We start from the raw sequence: 16,833 nt of genomic DNA, 5'->3' as shown, positions 1-16,833 counted from the left end.
TAGGGTGAATGTAGTAACCACATGTTGCTCATGTGAGACCTTCATAAGATTGTGTATCAATGATACCTTAATAAAAAATAAAACAAAAAAAATATTAAGTCAATGACATAAATCCAGAAAAATCAGAAGCAAAATAAATACTGACAAGAAAAGCAAAGGAGGAGCCAAACATGCCTCTTTCTTGTTCTTTTTCCTTTGGTAATAAGGAATCAACTGGTATTATTTAAAGGAAATAAATATACTTTTATTACTTGACTTACCAGTACAAAGGCATACATAAAGAATGATAATGTAATCAAGTAAAATGCAACGGTGGAAAAGGAAAAGAGTAATAGCCAGATGCACTGCAGAGCCAGTATCATTCTATTGAGGGTTACATAACTATAATAACAAAGGTAACATAAAAAAATAACCACAAAGAAAATTCAGGAAGTGCCCCCTATACTGATGATCAAAAATAGATGGAGAAGGAAAAAAAAGTAATGTGTAGTAGTAAGTGTAATGGGATTTGGCTCTAGAAAGGACTAAATAAACAATAAAGTATAAATGAAGCAATTATTAAAAGATACTGGTGTGTTCAGTAAGAATCAATATTTATAAAAATTTACTAAGATACATGCATAAATATTCTTTGCAGCAGTTACTAATAAACTGGAAAGAGAACTAGACATCAATCAATAGAGGATGAGCTAAGCTAACTATAGCCACTTAATGGACTATCATGCAGACATTAAGATGCAGATTTATTTATATGTAATCTATATTTATGTACTTATGCAGGAAATAAAATAGCAAAGTGCAGAAAAAAATAGGTGGACTTTTCTGGGTTCTAAATACACATCTACTGTCATTCAAGGTTTTTCATTAAATGATACAAAAGAAACTGTTAAAATGCAGAAGAAACAGTGATTCCTACAAAAAAACAGAAAGTGGAGGCAGGGGAAAGGACACTTTCTATATTGTCTGAGCTTTTTAGTTCATAACAGATCAGATATAGAGCCCTGCATTTCTGCAGAAAGACAGAACTAATAACACCTAAAGTCACTTTCTTACTTGAACACACTCTTAAGAAATGCTGAATGAAATATAAAATTGTAGAAGAGACAAAACTCCGAAGTTTAAAAGAAAATTTTTTTAACACTGAAACAAATTTATCTCCTGCAGACTTTTGCTGGAGGAAATACATGATGTGCTTCAGCAGAAGTAAACAGAAGCAAGTGGTAGAACACATTCAGCAATGTGCTTTTCTAATATTATAAATTAAAATAGTAACAGGATTACGAATAAACAAAAAGCAATGAAATAAAAAAAAGCTCATGGGAACTTTGCAAAACTGTGTTTCAAAAGCCAAAATGCCCTAAGGAGTTGAGATGAGACAGTTTTCTAAGCGTTCACAAGGGCTCCATGAGGCCTAAAGAAATGTCGTTCATTGTCATCACCATGACATCCTCAGTAATTCAGTGACTTCTACAACTAACACTAAATATGTGCTGAAGTAATGACTGGCATACATACTACTGTTGTCAGTAGCAGCAACAAGTATCTTTTAATACAAATGCTTTCACATGTGATCAGTGTTATTTCCTAATTAAGGCATGACTATAGAAAATCATGTGGCAAAGTGCCTAACAGGCTATAAGCAGAGAACAATTCACATTGGAGAGAAGTACTAGAGCAACTATGATACCTAGCAAACTTTAAATTCCCAGTTGATTGTGATGTGTAACCAAATTTTAAAACCATAAAACCACCAGGCTGGATAAACTTGAAGCTCTCTCTTCCAGCTCTAAGCAACCAATGATTCTGCAACTTTATCTCATATAACAATTTTCAAACTTAGTTTATCTTTAATGCTCAATAAACATTTACTCAATATGCTACGGGAACCACCTCCAGTTTATCCTAGAGAAAACAAGAATCTACCAAGGACTTAGCAATGAATGATGATCAAATTTTCACCCTTTAAAGAAATAAAGAAGGCTTAGAGGAGGTCAAAATTAGATGGTGCAAGCCCAATTGGTGGGCTACTACAGAAATCCAAGCAGGCATCTGTGGTGCCTCAATCACTGGGAGCAGACAAATGTTAAATTAAAACAAAACAAAATATTTAAGAGCAAAAAAGAAAGCAATCAGAAGTTTATTTTAAGAAATATAAAACTATTACGTATAGTGGAAAAGATGAATTGTAGGAAGAATCAGGAAAAGTTATTTGGAGAATTAAAGACAGAAGACGGGGAGAGATAATGAAGATAAATATGCACAAAAAGAAACTTAAGCACTGTGTTGTGTATTTGAAACCAATATAACATTGTGTATCAATAATACTTTAATTAAAAAAAAAATTCTGGAAAAAAAAAAGAAATCTAAGAGGAAAAGGGAAGTGAGCTTCTGAAATGTATTTAAGCAGTTTGTCATGTTGCTGGATATGTCACCAGTGAATATGGGTGTGAATTACCACCATTTTGACTGCTCTTAGAAATTCAGTTTGCTCAGTCTGAAGTATTTAAAACGTTCTTGCCAATAACTAAGAATTCAGTCTTCCTGAATCCCCATATCCACTAACACACATGAATCTTTTTCATCTCTGTGAAAGATTATCCATCCCTCTGAAATGTAGTAAGAATTTTAAATAGCCGGCATTTGTCCTACTTCTTCCACCGAACAAAATCTTAGTATGTGACATACCATATGTACAAACCAAGAATTAACCACTCTGTTTCTCTTTTGCCAGCAGAATCATGTATTTGCTACTGGAAAAATTTAACAATCTTAATTACCTCCAACAATACTATTTATGTAGGTTATGTAATAAAGAACTCATTTTTAATGGAAGTTGTCTAGGAAAAGGGAGATTTTTGTTTCTAGTATGTTGGAGTTCCAAGTGTCTCTAAAGTCCTAACTGGCAATTTGAAACAATAGTGGGAGAATGAACCCCAAGGGAAAAAAAAAAAATCATACCACATCTATATGAAAACCCATTTTTACCTTGCCTCATTAGCATTAATTGGTGTTCGTGCCTAGCTGCTTCCATTTCTGCCTCCAATTTCTCTTTGGCTTCTCTGATGTTTCTATCAACCTGCTCACGTTGCTGCTTTTCCATTTCATCAAGAGCCTTCCATCGAGATGCATACTCAAATTCAAATGTCCCAGGTTGAGCAAAACGTGGTGGCTGTTCTCTTTCCCTAAGTTTACATTTGAAAACATACAGAAGTGTATGTTTAAAAGGTAAAACAACAAGTAAGCATAACAAGAACTACTATTTACTGCATATATACAGTATTCATGGCACTGTGTCAAGCAAGTACTCTACATGAACTACCTCACGGCAATACTCTAATGCAGTTCAACAGCCTTAGTTTGAGAAATTGCCTAACTAATAAATAAGTAACGGACCCAGGATTCAAACCTAAGCAATCTGATGCCACAACCTGTACTCCCCTAATTATCACCTCCAATGAGGCCTTTCTGGTTTTCACTCAACAATTTTACAGAAGGAAGTCTGCAATATATTAATCAAATGTGCCTGGAATCAGAAGTTATTTCTCTAAAAGTAGTAACTTTTAGGGATAGTTAATAAAAGCAGAGTATGAGTATTATTCGCAAGGTTAATTGGCTAAGCCAAAAAATAAAGATCTACCTTACTACAATTTTATTTTATTTGTTTAATGCTTGTTTCCCTTGCTAGACTGTAAACTCAATGAGAACATGAACTATGTCTGGTAACTGCTGTACCTCAAGTACTAGTATATGGTACATTGTACACATTTAATATTTATTTCTTGAATGAATGAATGAATGAATGATGAGCAAACAAATAGCCAAAATTTTTTTTAAAAGATAAAGACCTATGAATGTGCTGAAATTCAAATAAATTTTTAAATTATTCTTGTATATCACAGTTTCTATTTAAAAGTACTGATCAGAAAACAATCCCTACCCCAACCAATAAAAGTATAGGTGCCTTGCAATCATAAATTTTAACTTGTATTTTGGGTTGGGGAGGGAAGATGGATGGGTGGGACAAAGTTGGGAGATAAATGGGGATGTTGTCACAGAGAGAAAAATGTAGTAAGAAAACAGCTTCAAACATCTTCATAAGTATATAAGGAAAATCAAAGTTAACCATTATCTTAGGTGTTCTATGCCTAAAAACCAGACTTGGCATTTTTTTCTTTTTAAGGCTCTGAAAAAGAAAAAGATATAGGGGGATTACCATCCACTTATTTTTCATAAAGAATTATTAGTCAGCAGTTCACAAATCAGACATTGACTATAAATATAAAAAGTTCTTCATTTTCTCCCAAGGGAAACACTACTGAAAAGATTAGGATTTGGGGAAGTTAGAACTAAATAAGAATTGGGGCTCCTATTCTTAGTGAACAATCCTTTCTGAGCAAAACTCTTCAGCAGTAAAACTGGGAGTATAACAAAAATTTTATAAGGCTTGCTGTGATAATTACAGGCATACCTTGGAGATATCCTGGGTTCAGTTCCAGACTACCACAATAAAGCAAACATTGCAATAAAATAAGCCAAATGAATTTTCTGGTTTCCCAATGCATATAAAAGTTTTGTTTAGACTCTACCATAGTGTATTAAGTATGCAACAGCATAATGTCTGAGAAAACAATGTATATAGCTTAATGAAAAAATGTTTTGTCAAAAAATGCTAACCATCTATCTGAACTTTCAGCAAGTCATAATCATTGATCACAGATAACCAAATAATAGTGAGAAAGTTTGAAATATTTTGAATTGCCAAAATGTGACAGAGATATAAAGTGAACAAACGCTGTTTGAAAAACAGCACCAAAAGACTTGCTTGACACAGGGTTGCAACAAACCTTCAATTTGTAAAAATGCAGTACAAAGTGCAATAAAGTGAAGTGCACTAAAACCAGGTAAGCCTGTAAATCATTATATAAACAAACACTACCTATAAATTCCACTTCTTGTAACACCCTTTTACAATTTGAATTCTCTAACTTCTGAATCCAAAAGTATGCTCTATTTCAAATAGGTAATGATAAGCTTTAACCAGAAAAAAGGTCAAGTGAACAGAAAAATCAGTCTTTGAAAAACAGACTTATAAGAGAAATTTAAATGGTTATGAATGACAAGCAATTGCTACTGATCCTTCTTCCCTGAAATACTTTCTTCCCCTGCTTCCAGGACACACCCCCCATTTATTCCAATGACTACTCCCATTCAGTCTCTGCTGATTGCTTCTCATCTTCCCAAGCCTCTATATTCGGAATAGTCCACAGCTCAGTCCTTTGACATAATTTTCTACCACATGTGATAACTCTAGCCCAGACAATTCACCTAAATGCTAGATATAAATCCAACTACTTACTTGACATCTCCACTTGGATGGTCAAAAGCCATCTCAAACTTAACAGGTCCACAACAGAGTTCTGTCTTCCTTCCCCAAAACTGCTCCTCCATAGGATTCTCCAAATCAGTCATTAGCACCATTTCCATACTTCCAGTTTCTTAGGCCAAAAACCTCGTAATCATTCTTTTAACTCTCTTGCTCACATATCTCAATATCCATCAACAAAGCCAATGTCTATTTTCAAACTATATCCAGAATATGACCACTTCTCACTATCACCATTGTGACTACTTAATGTTAGCAGACTCCTAACCTTATCGCTATTATCTCAATTCCATCCTTGACTCTTCACAATCTACTCTTAAAAGAGCAACCAGGAAACTACTGTTAAACTTAAGTCACTACTCTGCTCCTTCTTTTCTCTAAAATACAAAAGGCAAAGTAGCTCAACAGCCTACAAAGCCCAATAATCTGTACTCCTAGTATGCCCTATCTCTACCTCATCCCTACTACTCTGCCCCCCTTATATGCCACGCTCCAGGCTAAACAGATTTTCTCTACTGTTCCTGGAACAGTGCCAGAGTCCTCCCCTCAAGGCCCTGATAGTTACTATTCCTACTGTGGGACCACTATTCTCTACTCCATCCCTGTTCTGATAGCTACATGGCTAGCTTCCTCTCCCTCTCCTTCAAGCTGCTCATCAAATGTCACCCTTCTCAAACAGACTTCCCTAACCAAGTCTATAAAACAGCCACACTCCTCTGTGTCCCAGCAACCACTTTGCCCTGTCTCTTTTTGCCATATGTATCTTACTCATTTTATTTACTTCCTTACCATCCCCAAAAAGCATGAATTTCTGGTCTATTTTGTTCATGATACATCTCCAGTACCAGGCATATAGAAAGTACTCTGTCATTTAAATTAACTACAAGGGAAAACATGCAATTACACTAAAATCAAAGAATGCTAATTAAAATAACATGCATATAATACCATCTTGAACAGACTATCAGATCTTAAAATTGTAACGTGAATTTTTTTTGTCAGGATGAAGAAAAATACTTTTATACAAACACCAATGAGTGTAAATTGGTATATTTCTCAAGAACCATTTGCTAGTATTAATCAGCTTTAAACATGCCTACTTTTGACCTACACCTTTATACCTTACTTTAGTGGTCTTTTTAAGTAGTACTCCTCACTAGTTAGAATGTTTTATAATCTTTCATCTGTTCTTTATTGTATCTCTCCACCACCAGAAATATAAGCTTCATGATGGCAGAAACCACTCAGTCACACAGCACCTAGAACAGGGCCTGGCACAAAGGCGCTTCAATATTTGCTGAATTCATGCATGGAAAATATGCTATGGTTTTGTCATAATAAGCAAGAGATAGGTCAAAAGCAACACAATATGTTCACATAAACAACTTATGTAAAAATATTTTTCATATTGAGTGAAAAGGAATTGGTAAAAGAATAATATACATTTTGAAAATAAGCTTTTTTTAACCCCTAAGAGGTCTTCTTATCTTGTACCACATTATTTAACTAGGTCCTCCCTTACTCTGCTCTTCAATAAAGTCTTCTTTTAACTTATAATACAGCTGAAGCATATAAATTAAGTATTTTCATGTTACCTAGACTTCACTATTTCTCTGGCATAATTACTGACAATCTCCTCCTACCTACCCACACCTGCAGAGTTAGAAAAAGTAGAAACTTTTCTAAGTTACTATTTTACCCATATACAAAAGAACATTAGCATTCCATGTGGACAAAACCACTCTATTAATCAGATTATAATACTAAGACACCTTACAGTCAACAATACTTGATAACAAATACAATGTAATAAATACCCTTGATTGCTAAAATACCTTTTATTAATAAAATCTTACTTATGATATTGTTGAGTTTTCTGCATTAGCTTCTCTGGCAAGCCATCTTCATCATCAAACTGCTCCATAGGCTCCACAATGACTGGCCGAGGAGTCCTGGATAGGTAAAAAGCATCAGTAAAAATTAATACAATAGAGTGTTTAGAATAAATTTCCTCTTATAAATATAATTCCAAGATATGTATGTACTTGGAAAATTTCTCTCTTGAAAAAAATGTCTCCTAAGTTATCATATACATTCATAAAACCAGTCAATAAATATTTGCTGTGCTAGACACAAATGTAAAAGTGAGAGATGCTTGTTTAAATTTAGAACATTGTCTATTCAAGATGACAGAAAAGAAGATCAACAACTAGGAACCTGTATAACCACTGTAGTTAACTTTTACAAAGTATGATGGAAAAGAACAAGTACCTAACTCATGTTTACGTATGTGGTATCACCATCCCCAGATCCCACTGCCTCAAATTTGCATCTCCACCCACCTCCCTGCCTCTCTGTGTCTTAACAGTCTGGTTCAGTCTTTATAAAACCTAAAATGAAACCTGAAAGACATCAGCCAAGCAAAAAAGGAGGAGGGAGAACCAAAAGACACAACACACTGAGGAGAAAGTTGGGAGGAGAGAAAGACAAGAAGAGTGGATGATGGAAGCTATTAACTTGAAAACCCTCTGTTATTTTCCTAAATTAAACAGGAGGAAGGGAAAGTTCACTGGGGAAAGACAAATAAGAAGGGCAGTAAGTGGAGTGGATGATATACTGATACTAAAATATTTCTATCAGTCTCCCATGAGGCAAGCAGCAGTAAAATCTATTTATTCTGCCTTCTAAACAGAGATGCTTCAGAGAAAAACAAATCACTTAACTTCTGAGGTGTTAACAAAAGATCCAGAAAGGTGAAGGTGCTTTGGTTAAGGGGATTCTAAAAGCTTCCCTTCACAATTAAGTAAAGATCAAGAAAGATTATGAGAGTTTAAATCCTGAACTGTAGGGAAAAATATAAAAATCATTATTTAAAAATGATTCCTGGAATAGGAGAGACATTTCAGAGCAAAAGAATCAGAAGCAGGCATGGAATAACATGGGGTGGTGGAGACACTGAGATCACAGAAACCTCAGATAAACTTGAGTAGGAACTCAAAAGGAAAACAACAGGCCTCCATTTCCAAGGTTGAGACCTCATATCCAACATGTTAAAACAGGAAATAAAAAATGAGAACAGCCGCAAAGACTACACACAACCCACAAAAGTCTGAGAAAGCAACTGAGAGCTTCTGGGCCCACCCAACCCATGGAACTTCTAAGAGAACCCACAGGTACCCAAGGACATAGAAAAGAAGATGCACTATAGGGACCACATACCCGCTAGAAGCCATGGCAGGACCACAAATATCAGAATAGTTAATAGGGACAGTAAGAACTACACCTGAGCAGAGGCCAATAAAAGCAGAAGTCATACCCAGCCACCTCAATACCACAAGGACACCAACACCCAAGAGAAAAATCAGGAAAGGAGACTCAAGAAGAAACACATACATTTGTTATTCAGAATATGACAAGTTACTTAGAATTGACAAGATTAATTTTATGAAGTCAAGGAAATGGTGAAAAAAAGAGTAACATCTCGTCTACACTCGCAAATAATGTCAACTAATTTTTACTATAAATTTTCAATTTTCACATGTGAATATGGGCCACACTCTTATACATGCTGGGGGGGAGTACAGCCCTGAGAAAAACCTGACCAATTCATACACATGGCAAATGGTATATATTTATGCCTTGTTCCTGTGATTCCATTTCTAAAAAGATACATGAATAAGTGAGCAAAGATCAATCAAAACCACATTTATCACATTATATAATACAAAAAGACCATGTGTGGTATACACAGTCCTTAAGGAATTGTGTCATGTTTTCTCTGGGATATATGCAAAAATGTGAACATTTATGGTTTCACTGTATCAACAACTCCCTGTAGAAAATTCCCTGTTGTCTTGCCAATCTTGTTTATTCCACTTTGATCTTCAGACGTTAACAAAAGTTTTTAAAACCTAACTTAAATTGTTTATAGGTATAATTATTAAACTAACTCTTTTACAATTATAGGTAAGTATTGTATGTAAAAAAAAAGACTGACAGAACAAATCAAAGTGGTCTACCACAATGTTAAATCTGGAATTATCTTTAGGTTTTCTCCTCACTTTGTCCCTAATCATCAGTTTGGTTGTCTAAGTGATAAATGTTCCATTTTGGAGAAATTTAAACAGCATAATAATTTTTATAGAAGAATGTAAGTCCCATGAAATCCTGTCATCTGGAGAAGACCTCTGATCATGCTTCATGAACATCTATTTCTAATTTTCCTTTCCACTAGATATACATAATTTAACACAGAATGAATCACCTATACATGCTTTCTTCAGACATCCTGTATATAAAATGCCACCATTTCAGATGTATGCATGTACAGCAACTGGCCTGCATTCAAGGTTTTCATCTTTTCTATAAGATACATGATTAACTTATTTATAACTGATCATTCCTCACCTGTTCGACTACCTCTTTAGAATTGTGAGAACACGGTGAAATATACAGTACTAAAAACATGGTGATTTAAGAGACAATACCATATTTTGTGCATGCAATTTTAAAAAATGAGGGATTATGTAATTATGACAATTTGTTTCACTACTAAATCATCTATGCAAACGTACACCATTTTGTAAGGGATTTTCATTTGTTTTTTAAAAAATAGTTGAGAATTTAAGAGTAATTCTTAGGATGATGAAGTAAGATGTTTTATGACAGAGGAAAAATAAAATCTTAAGTCTCTATCTTAAAGTTATAAAATGACTCAGTGGGACCCATATGATAATTTTAAGGTTGAAAAGAGTTTATTCTACTTTTTAGATTTGTTATTTTGAAGACCTCAAGAAGAAGTAATAAAAATCAATTCTTAAAAATAATTAGGACTGCTCAAAAAAGAAAGTAAAAACTAAAATTGGACCCAATTAACACTGATTGAATACTGAAGGTTAAGGGTGCTTTTCCACAAAGTTGTAATTTATACTTCTACCACCAGCAGGTAGGTCTAGATAATCTCATTTCCAATATTAAAAAAGAAATATTGCAATGCTGCTTTTATTAATATTTTTTCTGAATCTAAAAGTAATCCCATTTAATGGAAAGACGTGATGAAGCAAATAAAATGTTGGAAAGTAATCCCTTTTAAACATAAGTATAAAATAGTAAAGTATAAAAAACTCTTAGTGGAACAATCACTTATATGCAGAAAAAAGTAACATAGCAGGCCTGACAATGCTATCCCATCACCCTAACCAATAGGACTGATTTTCTGTGCCAAAGTTGTTTGTACACTATAGTTTATGTTGACCCTTCTGAGTTTGTTTCCTTCTAAGTCTGAAATTTTGGTAAAGTCAGATAAATGGGAATACAAAACTGACACTCCACCTTCTACCCACTCACATACACACACACCTAGGATTAGGTGAACCTCCCGACAGGTAACGTTTCATTCATGCTGTCTCAACTAGTTGCTGGAGGAATTAAGCAGGTCCTGTGTGAATCAACTGGTAAAGGAGTCTTAGAAGCTTACCTTCCAAGTTTCCTCCAGAGTTCACCCCATGTACATTTTTCCTTTACTAATTTTTCTTCTGTATACTTTCACTGTAATAAATCTTAGTTATAAGACTACATTGCTGAGACCTGAGTCTTCCTAAGATCCACAAAACCTCAGAATGGCCTTGAAGATGCCCAAGATACACCTGTAAGTATACTCATCAATTATAACTTCTGCTGACATACTCACATTTTTTCTCACTAGTTTAATAACACAAGGTTTATCACAGCATACATCTAGTTTTGAGTCCTTCCTTTTTTCTTGCTAAATTAATGATTATAATGAAAAGGTTTTGAGCAGTTGTTAACACAGCATATGTGCACTGCCATTATGTTCTTCCATAAACAAAGATGGAATTTGTTTTTATTTTTATGGAGATACAATCCACATAACCTAAAATTCACTTTTTAAGTATACAGCTCAGTGGTTTTTAGAATGTGCAACCAACATCACTATCTAATCCAAAAACATTTCTATCACCCCAAAAAGGAATCCCAAACTTATTAACCTTTAACTCCCCACTCCCCTGCCCCTGAGCTTCTGGCAACTATTAGTCTACTTTCTGACTTTATGGTATGTACTCCATTTAAAAAATTTTTCTCGAGTGTTTTATCTTCCAGTGTCATGAAATATTTTTTGCAAAGTAACTACACATTAATCCACTGTACATATAATTTACTTGACCATTTGCTAAGAAATTTATCTGTCCAAGTTTTATTAGAAATGAAGTGATAAACCAGATATAAAGGGACACACCAAACCTTTGAGTCAAAATATTTACTTAAAATATACCTCTGTTACATTAGTTAGAGAATCTTAGCTTTTACATAATCAGTACCTAAATCCCATCCAGAAACAAAATAACCAATTTCTATTAGCACCAGGAGTTTTAAAAATAGTCATGTGGCTTCACTTTCATTCACTGGATATTTTTAAATCTTTGCCAACAGATCAAAAAAAGAAAGTTTTAATTTGTTTTTACTTTACACTAAAGAATTATTTAAATATCTAGCCGTCAATCTTAAAAACCACTATTAAAGCCACAAATGTCTCTCTCCTGAATCAATAGCACAGAAATATAGAGTTGAAAGAGAACAGGCATAGGGAGGAATAAATTTTCTCTCTCCCCAAAAAAAACAAAAATAAAAGGGACAAATAATTAGCATATACAGTAATGCTACACCCAACAAGAATTTGAGCCACATTACTAGTCATAACAGAAAAGAGATTATTCCTCATGTAATACAAGTCAGGAGGGTATCTCCAAAGTTTAAGGCTTTACAAATAGTCTTGCACTCTTGAATCCTTGACTTTTAATAGCGTTTGGGTTACCAAAGTTCAAATACTTTAAAAGGAAACCATTTATGCTTTTTCCAAGGAAATTCTGGAGTAAGTCTGCCCATAAAAATCTAGTCAGAGAATCTTAGCTTTTACATAACCAGTACCTAAATCCTATTCAGAAACAAAATAAAAATATAAACCTAGGAAACAAAGAATGTGTACCCATAATGTTTGTCACAAGGCTTGTTTTTATCATAGAAAAAGGGAAACAACCTACATATCTAGTAATAAAATGTCTAATGTCCCATAAATGAATAGTTAAGTCTGGCATAAATATAATGAAGTACTATACAGCATTTTTAATGATATGAGAACAGCTCACAACATAAATGTAAGGAAAACATTGTAAAAAGAGGATGCCTATTAATGAGAAATTCTTGGGTTTACTATAATAAATAAATCCCAAAGGTAATAAAATAAGTAGTGAAAAATGAAGTTCTTTATATATTGGAATCTTCTTTCCTACAAAGTTAAAAAAGAGAGTAACAGTGCAAACCCTTAAAAGCCTAAAAGGAAACAAATCCAAATCAATGCACATTCTAAAAAACAATTGTCCTGAACTCTTCAAAAATACTAGTGTCATGACACTGACATTTTTGTCATTTAGAAAACTATTACAGACAAAAGGGAATTATAGACATGGTAACTAAATTCCATGTTTAATCTCTGAATACTAGATAGAAAAAAGTTTTTAAAGATATTGTTAGGCAATGGGGGAAACTTAAATACCAACTGTATATATTAGATTAAAATAGTATACTAACATTAAATTTCCTCAGTATGACAATTAGATTGTGGCTGTATAAGAGAACATTCTTAGGAGATACATACCAAGTACTACATTGCACGGGTAAAGTATGGTACCTATAGCTGATTCTCAAATTAATTAGCAAAAAAATTTTGTGTACACAGTGGGGGAAAGAAAAGTGGCAAAATGTTGTATTTTAATTTAACCTGCAATGAGCTTAAAAAAAAAAAAAGGCCAGAGAGAGAAAATCTAACTTTCATGATGAGCACCTATCATCATGCCTACTCAATTTCTAGGCATAATCTAGGCATAGTGTCCTACTCAATTCCTGTAGCTCTAGGGCATGAGCATCTATAAATCATCTTGGTGTGACTCTTAGTGTTTAAAGATGTGGACATACCATTAAAGGTAAAGGTTTTAAATTTTCCTTTTCTCCCCATTTTAATGCTTCTTCTATCATTTCAAAACAGCAAAAATATGTAATTTACACATACTTTTGCATAATGTGTGCTTATTTTATGTACTACACAAGGCTGTTTACCTAAAACCACATATAGTATACATTTTATGACAACTTAAAAGCACTTATCACAGAAGTTTTGATCACACAAGATGTCTACATGTAGAAATTAAACTCTTATGATACCACTCCTATAAATTGCTTGTATTATCTCAGATATATGAGATTCAGTCAGTCATCCATCAATATTTGACTACCTAATATGTACCAAGATTGTACTTGGAGCTAGGGATACCAAAATCCCTAAGGTCTTACAAGAGAAGAAAAAAAAATGAGTAAACAAATAAAATAATCATTTTTAAAGTTAAGAAGAAAAAAATGCTGCCAGAAAGGCCAACAGAGGGAACTCACTAGATAAGGTAGTCAGGAAAATCCTCTCCCTGAAGAGACCCTTTAGCTGAGACCAACTATCCAAACAGCAGGAAGAGCATCCTGAGTTCTATGAGGTTTGACTAACCAAGTTCCTGAGCAAGGAGTGTCTACAGAAAGAATAAACCACTTCTCTTACAGTACAAAAAGCACAGGATTTGACATCAGACCAAACGTGTTTTACCTGTGCAATTTTAAGCAAATTACTTAACATCTCTGGGCCAATTTTCTCATCTGAAATAACCAGTGTTGTGGAAATCCAAAAGACCATAATTATGAAAGATCTGACAGATAATGAAATGTTCAACACCTAGCCCATTCCCTCAAAACTTTACTGAATTATTCTAAAAAGCATTTGTATAAAATTGTTATCATTTACCAATGTCTGGCCAATAACCTCTAACACCAATTAATCAAAGCTTGCAGTGGAAAAATAAAAATACTAATCACATGCCTTACCTATTGCTTTAGTTCCTTCATTCCTTAAATAATTATTATAACCTTACTATGTGGTCAGGAATTAATAGAATATTAGGTGCTGGGATTAAGGTGTTGACCAAGACAAGGTTCCTGCCCTCTCGGAGCTTACATTCTACAGCAGAGAAAGACATGCAAATTAAAACAGTTAGGTTCTATGAAGAAAAATAAACTGGAAAGTAAAGCATCAGTGATGGTGCAGAAGGGATGGGTATTTTAAGATAAAATAGCTTCCTGAAGATATAACATCTTAGCAAAATGTGAATGAAATGGAGAGCAACACCTGGATCTGGAGGACAGGAAAACCAAAGTGTATGAGAACAAACTGGCAGTGTTGTAAAATAGCAGATGCAGCATGAGTTACAGCTTTAGCATGAAAAGTAAATAATCAAAAACAAATCGAAAAATGCTTTACAATTCACCAAACTAAGCTCCATGAGGCCAAGAAACAATTTTTACATTATCTCTGTATACAATTCCCCAAACCCTAAAGTATTTTAATGACCAATCAACAGCACAAGAAGTGTCAAAGGCGGGCAGTTATCATAGATAAAAGGAATCAATGCAATACTCAATTAAGAAATTTTTACAAATCCAGTCTGAAGACTAAGGACTTCCTTATGGACGAACTGAAAGGAAAGGCATGTTAATATGGCAACAGGTTGAAGGACTATTATAATTACAGGCATATCTCACTGTATTGTGCTTCTCAGGTCTTGCAGTTTGTGTTTTTGTTTTTGAAAAATTGAAAGTTTGTGGCAATCTAGGCAACTCTATCAGAGCCATTTTTCCAACAGCGTTTGCTCACTTCATATATGTGACAATTTGGGATTCTCACAATAATGTATTTTTTAATAAAGATGTGTACATTGTTTTTTCAGACATAATGCTAATTAATGCACTTAATAGACTACAGTATAGTGTAAATACAGCTTTTATATGCACTGAGAAAACAAAATATTCACTTGACTCACTCTGCTGCGATAATCGCTTTTTTGTGGTGGTCTGGAACCAAACCCAATTACCTCTGAGGTATGCCTGCAGTTAAAAATATTTTAAAGTAAATGGAGAGATACACCACATTCACAGATTGGAAAAAGTAAATACTGTGAAGATGTCAATGTTCCTCAGAATGATCTGTAGATTCAACACAGTACCTATCAAAAGCCCAGCAGTTTTTAAATTGACAAGCTGGGTTTAAAGTAATGATATACAAAGACATAACAAGAACAATGATGAAAAAATTAATAAAGTTGGGCGATATTACCTGGTTTCAAAGCTTAGGACAAAGCTATTAAGGAAGTACAGTCAGTACTGGTTAACAGACATAATGATCAACGAAACATAAACAAGGGCAATTTTTTTCCCCCAGATTTTTGATAAAGGTAAAAGGTAACAAAGGGGAAAATCATAATCTTTTCAATTAACAGTGCTAGAACTGTGTATCCTATTAAATAAAAATGAATTGTTACCTCACATCATACCCAAAATAGATCACAGGCATAAATTAAAAGCTGTAAAATTTCTCAACAAAATGTGACAAAAGCTTTGCTACTTTAGAAAAGTAAAGATATCATATAGTAATATACAAACAGCACAAACCATTAAGAGAGAAAAACTGATAAAGTGGACTTCATGAAATACGAAAAGCTCCACTCTTTGAAGAACACTATTAAGAAAATTAAAAACCAAGTCACTAGAAGAAACAGTCACAATGCAGACTTATACCTAGACTTGTACCTTAATCCAGGAAGACACACCACCTAATTAAAGAGGCAAAATGTTTCAACAGACTGTTCACAAAAGATATAAAACAGCCCCAAACACCAGATGAAAAGACGCTCATCACTAATTTTTAGGAAAATAAAATTTAAACCACAATTAGACATCTTTACACTCAACAGAATATCTAAAAGACTGAAAATATCAGTTGTTGCTGAGGATACAGAGCAACTAGAATGCTTTCATGCACTGCTGGAGGGAATGTTTTAAAATGGTACAAACATTTTGGAAAACAGTTTGCAATTTCTTATAAACAGGCATTTACCCCCTAAATATTACCCAAGCCACATGAAATCATAATATTCACAAGGCTGGCACACAAATGTCTGTAAAAACTTCATTCGCAAGAGGCAATCAGGACATCCAGGACACAGGACAAACTGCAGCTACATCCCAATGATGGAATACAACTCAACCATAAAAAGTAACAAAATACTGATATAATGATATGGATGGTATTTCATAAACATTAAGCTAAGTAAAAGAAATGAGACACACAGGAGTATATACTATATGATTTCATTTATGTGAAATCCAGGAAAGGCAAAACTAATTTATAGTAGCAGAAAGATCAACAGCGGTCTATTGACAGATGAGGTGAGAAATAACTACAAAAGGGCATATAGGAACTTTTGTTGGATGATGGAAATTATATCTTAATTATGGTGATAGGTTACTTGAGTACATGCATTTGTTAAAATTCAATGAGCTCT

The 16,833-nt window shown here is 33.9% G+C and overlaps 1 protein-coding gene across 1 annotated transcript in view; it reads right to left on the bottom strand.

Moving 5' to 3' along the window:
* Positions 1-16,833, bottom strand: part of PSPC1 (paraspeckle component 1) — a 59,074-nt gene that overhangs the window by 35,148 nt on the left and 7,093 nt on the right. The window contains exons 3-4 of the mRNA XM_036910186.2: positions 7,240-7,335; positions 2,986-3,182 (exon numbers count right to left, since the gene is read on the bottom strand). Coding sequence (XP_036766081.1) covers positions 2,986-3,182; positions 7,240-7,335 — 293 coding nt within the window. The remainder of the gene's footprint in view (positions 1-2,985; positions 3,183-7,239; positions 7,336-16,833) is intronic.

This window comes from Manis pentadactyla, chromosome 2 (genome assembly GCF_030020395.1).
Source record: "Manis pentadactyla isolate mManPen7 chromosome 2, mManPen7.hap1, whole genome shotgun sequence".
Taxonomy (NCBI): domain Eukaryota; kingdom Metazoa; phylum Chordata; class Mammalia; order Pholidota; family Manidae; genus Manis; species Manis pentadactyla.
The sequence above is the reverse complement of the archived record's forward strand: the minus strand, read 5'-3'. Positions and strand labels throughout refer to the sequence as shown.